Here is a 17346-nt window from a genome sequence, read left to right as displayed (position 1 = left end):
TTTACTCAGCAGGCCATAGATTATTTACTGTAGTGTCATTTTTATTGGCGCTCGAAAATATGCAATATACATAACATTGCAGGGAAAGGAAGAAGAAAAAAAAAGTATGTTGGAAATCAAACACAGAAGTACACATTTTACAATGCAGTTATTTCATTCAGGATCCATAAACATATAATTAATTAATAAATTCTTGTTACAATTGAAAAATGAGAACTTAATCCTGGGCTCTGTTTTTTCTCATATTTACTATATGCAAAAAAACATGAAGCTAAGGTACATGAAAAAATGTTCACTATTTTTAAGTGGGTTAAGGTATGCATATTTTTTAAGTGTAAGGGATTTAAATTCCAGTTAAGCTCAAGATTAGGTAGAAAGACTCAAGCTAATACTAACCCTTACAAAGACTAAACACACACACACACACACACACACACACACACATCACCAATATATCAATAAATAAAATTACTAAAGCCAATTTTTACTATTCTGTCATAATTTCCCGACTTCACATTTGCAGGGGTTGGCCAGGTTACGGTTTTTCTAGTGAAATGAAATATCTTATTAAAGCACCAGTGACAAATTTTGTTGTTAATGCTTTTCATAATTTATTTTAGCAAACAATCTATAATACTTGATGCTATAAATTCTGCAGCATTGGCATAAATATTAATCTCATAGCCTAGTAACTCTCTTACTGAACTGTATAATTGTAACAAAATCCTCTTTAACTGAAAACACAGTGACTGTTGTCTAGATCTAGTCAATAATTTTGAAGCTGAGTACCAAAATTTATTTTATTATTATGCACATGTGTAATTAATACTTAATTTTTATTATGAAAGAATTTCATTGTGGGTACCATTAGGAAAATCATCCACTAGCTGAATGAAGGACTCTTGGGGGTCATTTTTAAATGTGAGATTTTCCATTTATGCACAGTGAGTGGGTATTTTCATTTTATTTCTCTCATCAGTGTACTTGCCTTACTGTATATCCATAACTTATTATTCACAGTCTGCAAGTAACAATAAAATTGTTCTCTTGAAATGGAAATGGAAATGAATGATTCACTTAAAAGTTACAAAATTCTTGATCAGTCCAGATGGGGACATAGAGATTGATGAGGTAGACCCATTCAATAAACAAGACATTTCGACCACTGAGTGGTTGTATGAATCAGGCTTTCTATTTTTTCTCAGCAAAGAACATCTAAATTATGATTTCAGTTTTTTTTCAAGAACCCAACATTTTAATTAGCAAAACTAACATTTTTAAATAAATGATTGCTCTGGGAGGAAAACAAAGACAGCTCTGGAAGAATACGGTGAGTCAAATCTAGACCCAGAAAAAAAAGATATTAGAATTTGTTTCTCATAAATAAAACTATAAAAATAAAAAGCATGAGGAGCTTGGAAATACTCTGGCTACTTCAAAATCTAATGTCCTTTGAATAGAGCATTTAATAGAGAATTACAGCTATATCCTGTTTCAAAATAACATTTATGGCCATAGTAGGTAAAATTATTTTTAAGGATCACATGTAGGACAGTACCCTTAAGCAGGAGCAAAAGTCTAATCAGGTGCATTTTTTAAGCCCGATTAAAATATTTCTGGATGAGAACCTTCTTTCATAGAACTGATCCAGCAAAGTTCAGGTTCCAGCTATTGGTAAGAATGATCTCAGCCAAACCAGGTGATGAACTCTTACTCTATGGATGATCCTCTGACTCTGGAGAGTGTCTGCCTTATTCTTGTCCAGGTGGTAGTGGGTTCATATGGCTATGTGGACTTTAGGAATATCTGTCTGTGTATCTATACTAACATTTTATTCACTAGTCATACAGAGCTATGAAGCACTTGAAATGTGGCTGGTCCAAATTAAGTGTTGGAAGTATAAAATACACATATGCTTTTGAAAACAGAATGCAAAAGAATATAAGATATCTAATAATTTTATGTTGATTACATGTTGAAATATTCTGACTTAAATAAAATATTAAAACTTAACTCAATGGTCTTTTTTTTTTACTTTTCTTAATGTAGCTATTAGAAAATTAAAAATTATATATGTGACTCACATTTGTGGCTTGAATTATATTTCTGTTGGACAGCTCTCTCTATACTGATGGTTCTAAACTGGAGACAGTACCAATCTCCAGAAGGAAATTAATATTTGCATATGTTGATTGGGGAGGGAGGCACGTTTTCAAATGTCACAGTGACTGCAAAGGGCAACTGATACATACTGGGCAGGGAACAAGGATTCTAAATTCTTTAATGAGTAGAAAATCCTTTAGCCTATCCTTAAAATGGCAAGAGTGACCCTGATATGAAACGCTAGCCTGTGGAAGCTAGGGGTTACTCACTCTATGGGAGGTTCATTAGGAATGTGAAGAGAGGGATGCCTGAGTGGCTCAGTAGGTTAAGCGGCTACCTTTGGCTCAGGTCATGATCCTGGGGTCCTGGGATGGAGTCCCGCCTTGAGCTCCTTGCTACGCGGGGAGCCTGCTTCTCCTTCTGCCTGCTGCTCCCCCTGCTTGTGCTTGCCCTCTGTCTCTCTTTCCCCCTCTCTCTCTGACAAATAAATAAAATCTTTTTTTTTTTTTTTTAAAAAAAGGAATGTTAAGAGAGCATCATTAACTCTCCACCCTCTCATGGCATGAGGCACTCAGACATTGAAGGCTTGAGTTTCATGATTGACTGGATTACTCAGATAATAAATTGCTTATCACTTGGCAGTGGCCACCCAGTAGTTGTGCATGCAAATGCCCAAGTCAAAATTCTTGCCTTCAGTGAAGTTCTCTAGGGTATCACTAAGCACATTTACACTGGTGAGGTCTTGTAGGAGTTGAAGTTGTTGGACACAGGACCACTCCTAAGATGTGAGGGTCCCACTCAAATATTTTTTCCACCTCATTTTCTTTTTTTTCTTTTTTTTTTAAAGATTTTATTTATTTGAGAGAGAGAATGAGATAGAGAGAGAGAGAGCACGAGATCCAAGAGGGTCAGAGGGAGAAGCAGACTCCCTGCCTGAGCAAGGAGCCCGATGCGGGACTCGATCCCAGGACTCCAGGATCATGACCTGAGCCAAAGGCAGTCGCTTAACCAACTGAGCCACCCAGGCGCCCTCCACCTCATTTTCTACGTAAACATTTTGAGTTAACCCCAAATCAGCAGGACAACAATCTAGTGGTCCAACATCATACAATAGCATTCCAGACAGCAGGAGTGAGTGATTCACTTGTCAGATCACCCTCCTGCAACCAGAGTTGGGCCACTGGCCCAGAACAACCTCATGGGTGTAAGTCTCTGGGCTTCCTGGGATATCTGGTTGACCCCAAGCACGGGAAAGAGGGTCAAGGTACATTCTGAAGGGGAGAAAGAGGGACCCAAATCCACATGGTTTGCTTGGATCAGGCACCGTGCCCAGATGGCACTGCCTCCCTGGTTTGCCCCAGGGTCTGAAAGGTAAAAAAATAATAATAATAATTAAAAAAAATAAAATAAAATAATCAGTGCTTTCAGTGATTAGACCCACACAGGTCCAAATCTTGGCTTCTTGGCTAAGAGTGTCCTGCCCCGATAGCACAGCCAGCCCTAGACTCTCCCAGGTACCAGAGAGGGATAATAGAAAATTCCAAGGAAGGTGCTGCAAAGTGTGAGGCTTCCTAAGACCCTGGCCAAGGAATCTAAAGGACCCTTATATACTCGGATCTATGAATAGTACTGGTTGGAGCTATCTGTTCATCTGAATTATGACGGCAAATATCTCTATGTTGCTTGGCCCTTAGATTCCTTTCAACATAATTTATTTCATGTTGTCCCTTGAAATACAAGTCTATAGGAATTTCTAGCCAAAACCCATATTGCAAGGTCTATACCTCTCCATTTATCCAATAGAGGTCCCTGTTCTTGTATTTAAAAAGGGAGCTCTAACTCCACAGAGATGAAGACTGCAATCTGGTGCCCATTGGTGGCTTCATCTTTTCTTTCAACTGACCTCTCTTTAGTATTAAACCATAGCATTCACTTGGATTTAAACACACTTTGAGTTTACAAATGGTTACTTAATTGCTCTGTATCTGTTAGTCTGTTAGCTCTCTGAAAAATGCACCTAGACACAGGGCCTGGCTCATAAAGTGTAAAAAATGCACTCATAATGGAAGCTAAATAGTTTTTTATTCAAAGAAAGGCCCTTTCACCATGAAGAGCATGAGTCATCTGTAATTGATACTTTGGGAATTTCTATTGTATCTGTTGGCTCCAGAGCATCTAGGAACAATCTAAATTTTTGGATAAAGGCCAGCACAAGCCACCCAAATTTCATGTGTAGAAGGGTGCTTGCTGAACATTTTTGGTGCAATATTGATGTTGTTTTTGTCATTATGAAGGTATTTTCTTCATTACGCTAATTATAGTAGGTCAGTGAGTTCGGGCAACTAAAATACAATCTGGCAGATGACCATAAAGGAAAGAGAACTGCAATTTAGGAGGCAAAAAATTTCTTGGGAATGTATTGCTTTTCATGTGCACTTAAGGCAATTCTCAAAAGTAGCTTCTATCTATCTATCTATCTATCTATCTATCTATCTATCTATCTATCTTTCTATCTATCATCTATCAATCTATTTTTACTCAGTGATACATGTATTTTATACATTCAAAATTGGGGACACTGCCTGTTCAAATTTAATATATTTTTTTGTTTTTACTGTTTTTGTTTTTCATAGCTTCGTCGCATTTGGTTTTATTGGATCAATTCTCCATACTTGAAAATCTCTTCGTCTTTGATTTCTGTTCACCTCTCTTACAATGTCTGTCAATGGCCTCTGTTCTTTATCCTTATCATTCACTGTTAACATCAGCTAGGATGGTCATGTGTGTTCTGTTCTTTTTTTTCTTTATAGTCATTATAATTGGGGTTCTCTGAAGACCTGGGAGACCTGGTGTTTCCCAGGTAGTAAATCAAAGAATGTATTAAGATCATATGGAGAGATATTTTTGAGATAGTTTTTAGAACAACTCTATTTTTTTTTTATTTGTGTTTTCTGTCCATATCAGTAATCCATAAATCGGATACCTGTGCTATTGAAATATTCACGTTAACTGACTGGGGTTGTATTGACTAAAGACAGAGGAGTCCTAATTATGCCACCAGGGACCTTGATCCAAGGTGGCATCACTCTACTCATTAGCACTATAATAGGAGGATTATTCAACCAGTTATAAACCCCACCGAATTTTTCCATCACCCAGACCCCATTTTGACATCTTGTCCACAGGGATGCCATGAGTCACAGCTCACCCACTGCCTTTCCTGTTCTGTAACTGAGTAACTTTGTCAGAAAAACAAACAAGTGTCATCTGACATAGTTATTTTTAACACAGTTTAATTTGCTTTGCTTCAAAATAGGTTAATGCCTTCAGATAGAATTAAAAGGCAAGCCAGTCAGGATTCCAATAACCGATGTATAATCTTAGATTGTGGGGTTCAAAACTCCTATCCCTAGCTATCCTGGTAGGATAGACAATGCAGCAGGTAAAATTTTTCTGGGTCAGGAACATGCTGAAGGTTTTGTTTTGTTTTGTTTTAAATAAAAGGTTGTATGTGTATGTGCTTTATTTTAATAAATTGAAAGTTCTTTGATGCCAACAGTTATGCTTTAGCCATTTTACTAAAGTTCATGGTTGGTACTCTACACGAAAGAATGGCTCAACATATGCTTATTCACTCAAAGCAGGAAGACAGAAATGATTTTGGATTATCTCTGTGTTCTTTTTTCCCTCAAAATCTCAACCCTGTTGGGTTTCAATTCCCTCTTGTTATGCTTCTTTTCTGGGTAAAATCTTTCTCTTTAAGCAAGCAAAAGCAAAAATGAATTTTTGAATAGTTCCACTTATGTGTACTTACTGATCACATAAGGCAAACCTTACTTTTATTAATTTTCTTTAAATTTTAGAATTACTAAACAAAAATTGTAATAGGATTTTATAAGTCCCCTTTCGGTCTGGACAGTTTTTCCAATCATCAGTTTATTTGGGGCTAGTGGTCTTTCTGACATTGTTCTTACATGTTTGCTTATATCTATCATTTGTTATACATACAACTTTGGTACCAAAATCTTTCAAATTATATTTTTTAGGAAGAGGTCTCCTGTTTCAGATATACTGCTTCTTCCTTAAGTTCACATCATAATAAATACTCTCCTGAGTGTGTTACTATCCTTTTGAATTGCTGGGATAACATCTATCCTTCATTGTCTTAACCAATCTTCTATGTTGGTTAAGACTAAAATTGATTCTAGAATTTTAGTAGTTTGTGTGGAAGTCAGGCTGTGGTAGGTTATAAAGTGACTGACAGATGAGAATGTGAAAATAGTAACTGTGGACAACTCATTTAAGCTTGGATATTAGAGGTAAGGGAAAGATAAGTTAACATCTAAGGAAGATGGCAGGATCAAGTGATGACTTTAAATACAGACTGGACATAAGCATGTTTAAATATTAATTGAAATATCAGGGATGCCTTGCATCTCTAGATGTATGCATCGGGAAAAAAGGCTGTGGTCATTGGGCTGCTATGTCTTGATAGACTACTATCACACCCTGGATCTATGTTCTACAAAGTCAGCAGAAGTTTTTACTGGTCCTGTTGTCTCTATGCCCCTCAACAAGATTATCAAACCTGTTTTTACATCTTTTCATCTTGGGATTTGTACTATGGGAAGAGAGTAAGTGAAAATAAAAGGAGAAAGAGAAACTAAAACCAGATCCCATGTCTGCTAGAAGGAATACTTCCTCTGCTAGGATACTCTCCCCAAATTCAGTTGATACCTTCAGGTAGACTTGGCTCATATATATGTTTTACCTTTCCAGCATAGTACTTAAAAATTAAATATGAATGCTTTAAATGGAAGAATAAATGCTCATTCACTCATTTTAATCTATATCACTTCCTGTTATTTTAAACCCTGCCTATAATCTGATGCACTGAGTAGACATTTTAGTTTGCAAATCCTGCTCCTACATTATAGGCATTAATACTGTACACAGAACTGTCAAACTGTCTGATAAAGAGCAGAATGAATTTTCTAAAAGGTACCTGAAAATGTGAAATCTTCCATTACTACCAAGCTTTTCTCCATGCTACTTTTGTGATTTGACTGAATAATCAAGGTATCCAAGGAAAACATACTTTAAAGATTTCTGGAATAGGGGCACCTGGGTGTCTCAGTTGGTTAAGCATCCAACTCTTGATTTTGGCTCAGGTCATGATGTCAGGGTCATGAGATTGAGCCCCACCACACCCAGTGTGGAGCCTGCTTAAGTCTCTCTCTCCCTCTGCCTCTCCCCCACTCCCCCTCTTGCTTGTTTTCTCTCTCTCAAATAAATAAATAAATAGACTTCTGGAATAAAATAATTTTGTTTGGTTTCTGTTAGCTTTATTCAAATGTTTTTGGATGTGTTGTTGTCTTTGTGCTTTGGGGTCTCCATGTTTATATTGTCTCTGCTAGTAACACATTTGAAAAAATGACTACTTGGATATTCAGTTTGATTCATGGTTAGGGGTTATTAATGCAGTCACACTGACTGATCCATCATATCATATCTGAATTTTATCTTATAACCCTAGCTTTTCAGATTGTTATACAATACAAACAACACTCCCTTAACCAATATTCTCCTCTTTGAGTTACTAAGAATTTCTCCTTTGTTCTTCATCATTCCTGATGGAACCAAGCGAACACGTTCATAGTTTTGTTTAGATAGTTTTCTTCCTCCATACCATATTTCATTTAGAGGCCTCTAGCATAGCTACCCTCAGATTACTTTTCTTTCTTTGAGCTTATGAGTTAAATCTTTAACTAAGAGTTCAAAATCTTAGGACGTGGTCCAAAACTTCAAATTTGGTTCTTTGACACCATCATCCCTCTACCATATTACTTTCTGTGCCATCTTTTATTCTATTTCTATTCACATTGGCAGAAGAAAGAACATTGCCAGTGCCTGTGTCTAAATTTGTCAGATCAAGATATTAAAATCATAACCACTAGAGGTCTTTCTTAGTTTCTTCTAATGCATAAATCAGCATGACCAGGTGGTATCCTCTGGGGTTTGAAAAGTTTTCACAGTCTTCCCCTAACAACCTGGATACACCTTCCAAGACAAAAGTAGACCTGAGGCCTTATCCCTCAACCAAAGTACCAGTGGTACCATGTACCATATTCTTTTGGTAAATGTATGGTTTTTTAGAACCTATTTGTGTCTGTATTTTCTTCTTATTTACTCCAGTCTCATTTCCAGTAAAGACTTTTTATTCTTGGCTTCTCTAGGAGCTTTGATTCACCTTCAGTACAGCTTCTGTACAGTTCCAGAGGCACAGATGTTTGTCACTGTCTTCCTCATCAGTAGTGCAGTCCTTAGCATGCTGACTCTGGCTTTATTTATACTGTGTCTGTTGTTCTTCAGCGTAAAACAAAATTGTTGAGAGTTCAGAATTCTTCCTGGGGTGATGCTATGACCCCCAAAAACTATGGTCAGTTTCCAACTTGGATGGTGTTGATCAGAAAATAATTATCATTGATTCCCTTTTCATCTGGTCTGACATAGAGACACACAGTCACTGAAAATGGGTAAGAAGGGCTAGGTTTCTAGAAGAATCTATATTTTACCAGACTTTAAATTATATCTTGGCTTTGATTTTGAAAGAATATTGGCAAAATTTCTGATTCAGTTACTCCTCATCGAAGTTAAATACAAAATAAAAATAGAAAAAAAATCCATGAGAGAAAGGCAATTAAATCTATGTTAAAAGGGAAAAGTAAATTATAGATCCTAAAATGAATATATATGTTGAAATAGGAATAAATAAAATGATTACTATGTTAGCAAAATAAATATCTTAAAATAACTATCTACACTATTGTGAATTACACTGTAATATATTGGAAATGACAATTTGGTAAGATTATAAATAGTTGTCAAACAAAAAAATTAAAACAATGCCTTGGCATGTATATTTTATATTTAAAAAGGAAGCATCTTCTATCTTCTCTCCTTATGCAATAATTTTTTTTATAGCTTAAGGAGTTCCCTCCTGAGAAACAGAAATCCAAAGAGGATTTAATTCACCTGCTGAGTAACATTTAATCACACAGCTGGTCAGACATCATTGATGCTTTGTGTGGGTTTTACATTACGGAAGTTGGGAAGGGCATTTTTGAAAATACCACATTTGTAAATTTGCAAACATAAATATTATTCTCAGAAATTCTTTTGGTGACAGGACAGGCAAGTAAGCCCGGGAGCTGGAGCATTACTTGTAAGTAATCATTCCTTTATTTGGAAAACTAAAGAAAGTGCTAAGAAATTTGTATCATTCTGTTCAGCATTTAGTGTTAGAGGTGGGAGCTAAATATTTTCCCAATCACTTAACTCTAGTTCTAAGTTAAATGGGAAAAGATGGAAAAAAGAAGATGTAATCACAAATAGCCAATATGATGAAAAAAGATTTCAGAAGAAAAAATAAATATATAGGAAGACACACACACACACACACACACACACACACACACACACACAGGCAAGTGTATATATATCATCATTTTAGGAAATACATTTTTCATATTCTTTTTGTTTCAGACAATTATAAATATGTCTGTCCATCCATCCATCCATCACCTATGTACATATGTTTATGTATTTACCTAGGGTCATTTCAAATGTACTGATCTATATTTTTATTCTATTAGTGACTAACACAATCCCTATTGCCCTATTCCTTCCTCTGTCTCCCCACCTACATAGTGTAGAGTTTGCTTGTGGAAAGCTGTGTTAGCTTTAAACAAAGAAATCCTGTACTTTTTTGCCCTGCATATAATTCTTTATTTTGACTAAAAAAATTATTTTGGATTTTTTTATAGGTATTTCAACTGTTTCAGCAGAAAAGCTTTTATAGATATCTGTGCCTTAAGTGGCAGTATGCTCAGTGGTTTTAAACTGGTTTGAAACACCGACACTAGGATAAATTTCTCAGTTCCGCAACTTACTAAGACATTGTTTACTCAACAATAAATAAGAATAACGGTAATAACGCTTGCCTCATAGGGGCCTTGTGTCTATCACAGAGTCAGCATCAAATAAATTCTAGCTATTGTTATTCACAGAGAAATCAAAAGAACTATACGTTTTACAATATTCTTCCCTTGTAAGTTTTGTCCAACATTATTCAGCTAAATTGCATTTACAGAGCTGATTGAAAAAGAAAGTTTGTCAGGTAGAAAAAAGAAGCAATGCAAAGATGGGAAATGAAATGAAAAGCAGATGGACCCTCAGAAGTGACTGAAATGAGTGGCAGTGAAGAGTCAAACACATGCACACTTACGGAGCTGCCCAAGTCGGGCTTTTTCTTTTTTACCAAACAGACGTCCTATTGAAGACTTGATTCCCTTCTTCTTGGGGGCTTTGTGAAGAGAGTCTTGGCTGCTATTGGCACTGCCAAGCCCAAGGCTTTCTGGCTCAAGGGAGGCAGACAAACTACTGCAAAACACAAAAGAGAGCAAACTGCTCGTCCCACAAAGTACTAAGACTTGTTTCTTTTAGAAAGGGACAAACGGAAGAACACTTATTTTCTCCCTTTCCTCCTATATTTGCTTTTACACATATTGAAGTTTGGTTTTTTTCAGGCTTAGGGCCTTGAGCCTCCAAATTTTTTCTAGAAAAGATTATTTTTGTTCTAAATGTTTTTCCCCTTATTTCTGATATGATCTCAAATGAATCAATGAACGTAGATTGGCTTATTCATTGCCTGTTAAATGACCCTCCATTCTTTAGCATGTGACCCTTTCCCTATTTCCTTCTCAGAGCTTATGTTTTTTTTCAGTCATAAACATAATGACCTATGATAAGACATTTAAATTTAACTAACAATGAAATTTAAGCTGCCATTCCAGCCCAAATCTTTACTGGGGGTTCTTCTAGCCACCTTTCTCTCTCCCAGTTTTGGAGTCTAAATCGTTTAATTTTAAATCATCTAGGAAGGATTCAGAAGCAAATAATCATATGCTCTAGTGATCACTTTTTGTTTTTTCTTATAGTTCTCAGGTATTCTTTTAGGTACATGATACACTGAAATGAATTCCAAGCAGGTGCTTGATGTTCCATTCCTGGTCAGTGTAACTGACACCGTATTAATAGGAGAGGTTCATATATATTGCTATCTATTCTACAGCTGCTAATGTGACAACACCTTGATGAATTACTTTACTTATTCATCCTAATTAATGAGTTCACATTCTCTAAACTCCAAACCAATAGCTTTCACATGTTAAAATATAATTCACTCTTTTCTTGGAAGGTGAAAGCATATATTTTGAAATTGGAGTAACTTTTGTTTTCCACATTAGAAATCAAAAATAAGCAAAACAGAAAGACAAAAAATGCCTGCCAGCACAGAAAGCTCTGTTTTCAAATATAGTTGCTGTAAAACACATACTATTTAGAAGACAGATTCTTACATAAGTCATTAATACTAAGTCATTATGGTCAGTTATATCAATTATGTGTCTAGAGACGCTGCAATTGATAAGAATGTAAAAGGCCATATATTTAAGATGTGACTCGCATGTTTAGGTTTATTTATGCCATTAATTCTTATGGAGATCTGCTTGCAATTTTGTAGGCTGACAGAAAGGACCACAGGATGAGTTACTGTGAAAAATGGGTATTTTCCCTTACCTTTTCTTTTAATATTTTGGCAAATATACTTTTTTTTTCCTTAAGAACTTTCTGCCTGAGTAGCTGTTCTAGCCAGCAGCACCAGCACCTGGAGGGTGGTATACCTATCTGTCTGCTAAAAGTAAATGATGTGCAATTATGGACTTTTCAGACCCTAATTACTCTTACATTTAAGCCAAATTTATAGTCTTGTCCTCGAATCCCTTAATTTTTCTATTATTCTTCCTAATAAGTCCTTCCATTAGTCTGACTCTATTTTAATAGGAAATAGCCACTAAAAATAGAAGAGTTCGTCTCATCCATATTGGCTAATAAGACCACAAATATACAATTTTAAAACTAAAAATTTGATTTCAGAATGCAAATTTTTTTTTCCACAAGTGATGTTGGGGAGAGGGAGCAGGGCAATACCTTAATGGAGAGTTAGAGCTCAAATAAAATTTCTCATATAATTTTGAGAAATTATATGAGTGCAGTTAATTTGACAACACTGAAAGAAAGAGGAGTGTTTTCTAAAGGAGAGCAGGTCTTGTGCTGTGTTCTGGGAGAGTCGTACCTTCGGGCATCATTGTGGTAGGAGGAGGGAAGGGTGTGAGTCATCCTGATGGCTCTAGGGGTAGGGGGAGGAGAAGTTTCACATTTAATTGTTGCTTTATCCTCCCGACCATCTTCTTCCACCACTGCAATCTAGAAGCGAAAACAATACATTCAGATGAACTCTTTCTAGATTTCAATGGAAATGGATGGAAATGGAGAAATCATTAAGCAATGCTATTTGTGTAATTCTAACACAAAAACAAAATAAAAAATTTGGGGCATAATAGGTCTTACACATATAAATTCACATTATTGAAGAGCGTGTGTCATAACTGTTTAAAAGTAAAGATATTCCAGTTTGAAAAAAAAAACCCTTGGGTAATTTACACAAAAATATTATTTCAGAGTAAATAAACACCATAGATCAGTATCCAGGGACTATAAAAAAGCTATCCTGGAATCCATTTCAATATATCAGGAATGTAAATGTTTTATAAAAAGTTACTGAACACATATTTGAGCTAATTCACTAAAAAAAGTATGCATAGTCAGGTTATCATAACATGGATATCTTTTACATAGATCTTTGAAGTGAGAAGAGAAGGTGGCAAAAATACAACTTTACCAGATAAAGTGTATTAAATCAGGCTAATGAAATGTGTTCCAGATGTTTAAAAAAATGAGTGGCAATTTATTAGAAAAAAAAATTCTTGCAAATTGTTTCATTTCACTACCTCTCATGGGAATGTGGACAAAGGCATACAGAAACAAGAAGATGAGGTGGAAGGGATTTCTTTAAATAATTTAGTTCAGAATCCAGAACAATTCAGGATAAATTTTGTCAGAGACAGACATATAAAACTGCATGACAGTCAGACTTTTCAACAATTGAATTGATTGTAAGGAGGTATTTTTTTACAACAACCCTGCATTTTTTTCCACGGCATCACTGTGCATTGAAATACATACATATAGAGAGAAAGATTCTGGAAAGCATAGTTAGAAGATACAGTTCTGGAAGTTCTGATGACAAAAAGTTAGCAATATGGCTATAGCAAAAATTTTAAAGCTGTTTATCATCTTATGTCTACATAATGCCTTGCTTTGTTTCTATGTTGAGCTATTATTCATAAGTGTGTTTATATATGATATATGATAAAGACCTCATGTATTGGAGAAACTTAATTAAATTGTTTGACTGGGCTTTTGTCATCCAAGCCTAGATTACTTGTAACAGTTCATGTAGGCATCTATATACGATTTCCTCTCTCCATTTCAATGAGTATAGTGCCACCGGAAGAATCTTTTTCAAGAACTACTTTCAGCATGAGGTTAATACTCTGGAAAACTCTTCCTAAACTCACCTCTCATCTAAATTCATAAAGTACGTTTCCAAACTCTACCTAATATGTGTTTATGTCTTCACAGTCCCATGGTCTAGCCGTAATTGTTTTCTGTGATTTTTTTCTGCTAAGCCTGACCCTTCTGCTTCCAGAGTTTTTCCTCTGAAACACCTCCTAAAATGCCTTATTCTCTCCACACCACCAGTCAAATATGCCAACTGTCCAAATACCAGCTTTTAAAAACATCATACACAAACTGTTTGTCTGAATAATGCTTGGAGCTTACACTGTATAAATAAAATAGAGGAGAAACGGTTTGGAATCAGAGATGGATTTGAATTCTGGTTTCTCTTATTTGTTGAATGACGCGTGCTAATTACTTACCTTCTCTAAGATTCAATTTCCTCATCAGCAAAATGGACGTGATAATACTTATCTTAAAGTGTTCTTTTGAAGTGCAAATGGAATCACACCCGTAACTCCTTAGCTTGATACACAACAATTTTTAGTTTGCGGTCTTTCCATGACCTACTTTTTTTACCAACCATTTCTTCACCCGCTAATTTCCCTGAGCCTGAGTTCTTGTATGAGACTTTCCTTTGTCACTTTTATTCTTATACCCACTGAACTTCTTTTACATCCATCATCTACTCAGATTTCTTTCTATATTCCTAGAATAATCCTTTTAAGTGGTAGAGGAAGTCAGAGACAAAGAACTTTATGCATGATAAATTTGACAGTTGAGAACCAAATGGTAGTATCAAGGAGAAGATACCATAGGAAGATAGATGTTAACTCAAGAAAAAAAAAAGTTCCATCAGTCTAAGCCACACAAATACAGATTTCTTTAATTTAAAAAAGACAAAAAAAATAGTTTTCTGGTTCCTGAAGTGTTTGGAAATAGTCTATCACATCTTGATGATGCTGAAAAATAGATTTATGCACTAGATAGTAGGTTGAATCTTTGAAATCTTTCCCATCCAACATCCATGAGTCTGAGCTCTGCTGTTCTCAATTATCTAACAAGATGTCATTTTGTGAATCAGAACTAGAGTCAATTTTGTTTCTCATTTCCAATACTTATTCTATTTATGTCACACCAAATAGGAAGGCATCAGATTAATTATATTTTTATAAGTTCTGTCTTCTTGATGCTCTGGCATCTGGTCCCCAGGACAGAATGTTCCTCTCAGGGCTGGCTAATTCCTAGAGATAGCAAACTACTTCCCTGGAGTGTGCCTTTCATGTGCACATCAATCAATCTAGACCAGTGCGCCAAACCATACTCTCTATCTGGCTCTTACACTTCAGGAGGCAATATTCCTCTGCCTTAATTGTCCCAGGCCAGGAATTGGACAACTAGAGATGGCCCCTATACCTAGAGCCCACCGACATGATTAAAACTAGCCAATCCTAAGCCTGCTTACCCTGCCTTGCCTTTCCAACAGAAACCACAATAAAGCTCCTACTCATCTTTTCTCCTAGCTCTTTCTGCTTCAGGACCTCCTCTGGTACTTCCTTTTGCCTCTGCATAGCATGGCATGCCCTTCCTCTGGGGAAGTGTGAGTAACAAGCTCTCTTTTCGTTGACAGTGGTCTCCTGATCTGTTGGTCTCACATGCCTGAATAACAGTAAAACCTACATTTTAAAAACAAGCAGCACTGTTCTAGCATTGGCAATAAACAATCTAATTCTAGGATATTTAGACCACATAATCTAACCATTATCCTAGGAAGCATAAACAATTTTATTTTGAGGCATCTGTTCTTATAATCATATTTACACAACTGGATAACACTTAAATACTTTTAATATTTCTTTTTATGTTACTAAAATGGCTCAACTAATGGGAATATAATTTTAAAGCTTTCACAGAAAAACAATATTCAACTAGCAATCAAAAAAAAGATATTTACAGTACCTTTCTCCGATGTTTCCTTAGATCACTTGGCTGTGATTGGCAGTAATAAAAACAACATAAAATAGAACTAATTAATGAGTACCATTTGACCATGTTACAAGTTTAAATAGTATTCATAACATGACTGTCTTGTTTTTTCATTCCAGTGTTTTCTAAATAAATGTCTTTAACCATTACAGAAGGACTCCTCCTCAGAGTGATTTCAGAGAGGAACCTTCTTAGATGGAATTGGTAGGGGGCATGTCCACATGAGAGGGTCAAACATATGTCTATGAGATCTGAGACACGGGACCCTAGGGAACAGGAAGCACGTATGCAGTGATCTAGCCAGAAATAAATATGGGACTATATCCTCCCAAGAAAACATAAATGGGAATGAAGAAGATCATATGTAAATGAAGAATCAATGCACATATATGGAGTTTATAAACATTCCCTTTTGCCCTATCTATGCAGAGCCTTGGTCCTCCCTAGGGCAGGGATGTTATCCCTGATGTATCTCACACTTCCTGGCATCCTAACAAATCTCTCATTCCCAAATGCCTAAAGCTCTGGCCTCAGTGTAACATGTTTCTACAGCTGCTGTTTTCTTGTCAATGTGCTTTTACAGAATTTTTTTTAAAAGTTAATTCTTTCTGATTTCCAATGAACCTTATTCACTTAATATCTTCGTTAATTTTTCTTGTGTGAGTAAAACAATTTTATTCCATTTTAGTTACATTTACATTTATATATTTTTATGTTATTGGAAAGTTGGTTGATCTAGTTCATTCAATATTCTAACTAGATATTGGTAGAATGTTCTTTATGCTTATAGATTTGTGGTGAGGTAAAAGTAAATGAAAGCACATTTTATAATCAGGACAAATAACAATGTTTGCAAAACATAAACATATACAATACAAATGAATACAATATCTTTTCAATCTCTGCTTTTCTGTCCCTAAAATTCTTCATTTTCCTCTGAAAATTCAAACATGGATTATATCCAACAGAATTATCCCCCCCAATATTTTCTATAGGTAAAAGAAAATCTACTTGTCTTTCACTGTAGCAGTGATGAATTTAATGACAAACTTTTCTTAGGGTGATAAGGACTTCTGGGTTTCATTTCTTGTTTTTCTGAGTCAGATATGGAAAATTTTAAGTACATTTTTACCCTCAGGAAATGCTTCAAACATTTTTAAGTACTGTAATTACAGTGTAATAATGTTCATTTATCATTGATTTATTTATGACTAACTGCTCAAGAAAATGCATGAAAGCTGTGGCATCTTTTTCAAATATACACAAATATCATGTGTAAATGATGTGTGTAAATGTGTTTATACACATTATTTTATTAGTATAAAATAATAACATTAACAATGTTTATGAAAATACTTTAAAGAGCAAAACACTATGTTGCAAAAATGTAAGGAACAGGACAGAAATAACCAAAGCTTCCTTGCCTTGAATGCTGACTAAATTCTGCTCTGTGGGCCAACATTCTTACTGTAGCTTTGATAATAAACAAGTCATCAATATATGTAGCAAATATAAACAGAAACTAAGCCAGAGACAATATCCTGTTTAGTTAAAGTCAGATTGACGGTTCCTAGATTTCTAAAAATAAGCAGATCATAATGTAGCTCCATATACTGGGTATATAGTACGTTGGCTAAAACTGTGTGCTGTGTCAAAGGGGGTCAGTTCTGATTAGCTGTCCTTTGTCCTGATTGGGCACAGTCTATGATGTTTATTTTAAAATTTTTTTTTAAGATTTTATTTATGTATTTGTGAGAGAGCGAGGAGGAAAAGGGG

General features: G+C 35.5%; 1 protein-coding gene across 23 annotated transcripts in view; it reads right to left on the bottom strand.

Moving 5' to 3' along the window:
- PPFIA2 (PTPRF interacting protein alpha 2) overlaps window positions 1-17346 on the bottom strand; it is a 467388-nt gene that overhangs the window by 58776 nt on the left and 391266 nt on the right. For all 23 annotated transcript variants that reach the window (XM_073900584.1, XM_073900585.1, XM_073900588.1 and 20 more), the window contains 3 exons: window positions 15544-15573; window positions 12299-12429; window positions 10391-10545 (listed from right to left, as the gene is read on the bottom strand). In XM_073900584.1, the coding sequence (XP_073756685.1) occupies window positions 10391-10545; window positions 12299-12429; window positions 15544-15573 (316 nt within the window). The remainder of the gene's footprint in view (window positions 1-10390; window positions 10546-12298; window positions 12430-15543; window positions 15574-17346) is intronic.

The sequence above is a fragment of the Callorhinus ursinus genome, unplaced genomic scaffold, assembly GCF_003265705.2.
Source record: "Callorhinus ursinus isolate GAN/ISIS: 27379988/994484 unplaced genomic scaffold, GSC_fseal_2.0 scaffold14, whole genome shotgun sequence".
Classification (NCBI taxonomy): domain Eukaryota; kingdom Metazoa; phylum Chordata; class Mammalia; order Carnivora; family Otariidae; genus Callorhinus; species Callorhinus ursinus.
Note: the sequence above shows the minus strand (reverse complement) of the source record. Positions and strands in the feature narration are given on the sequence as shown.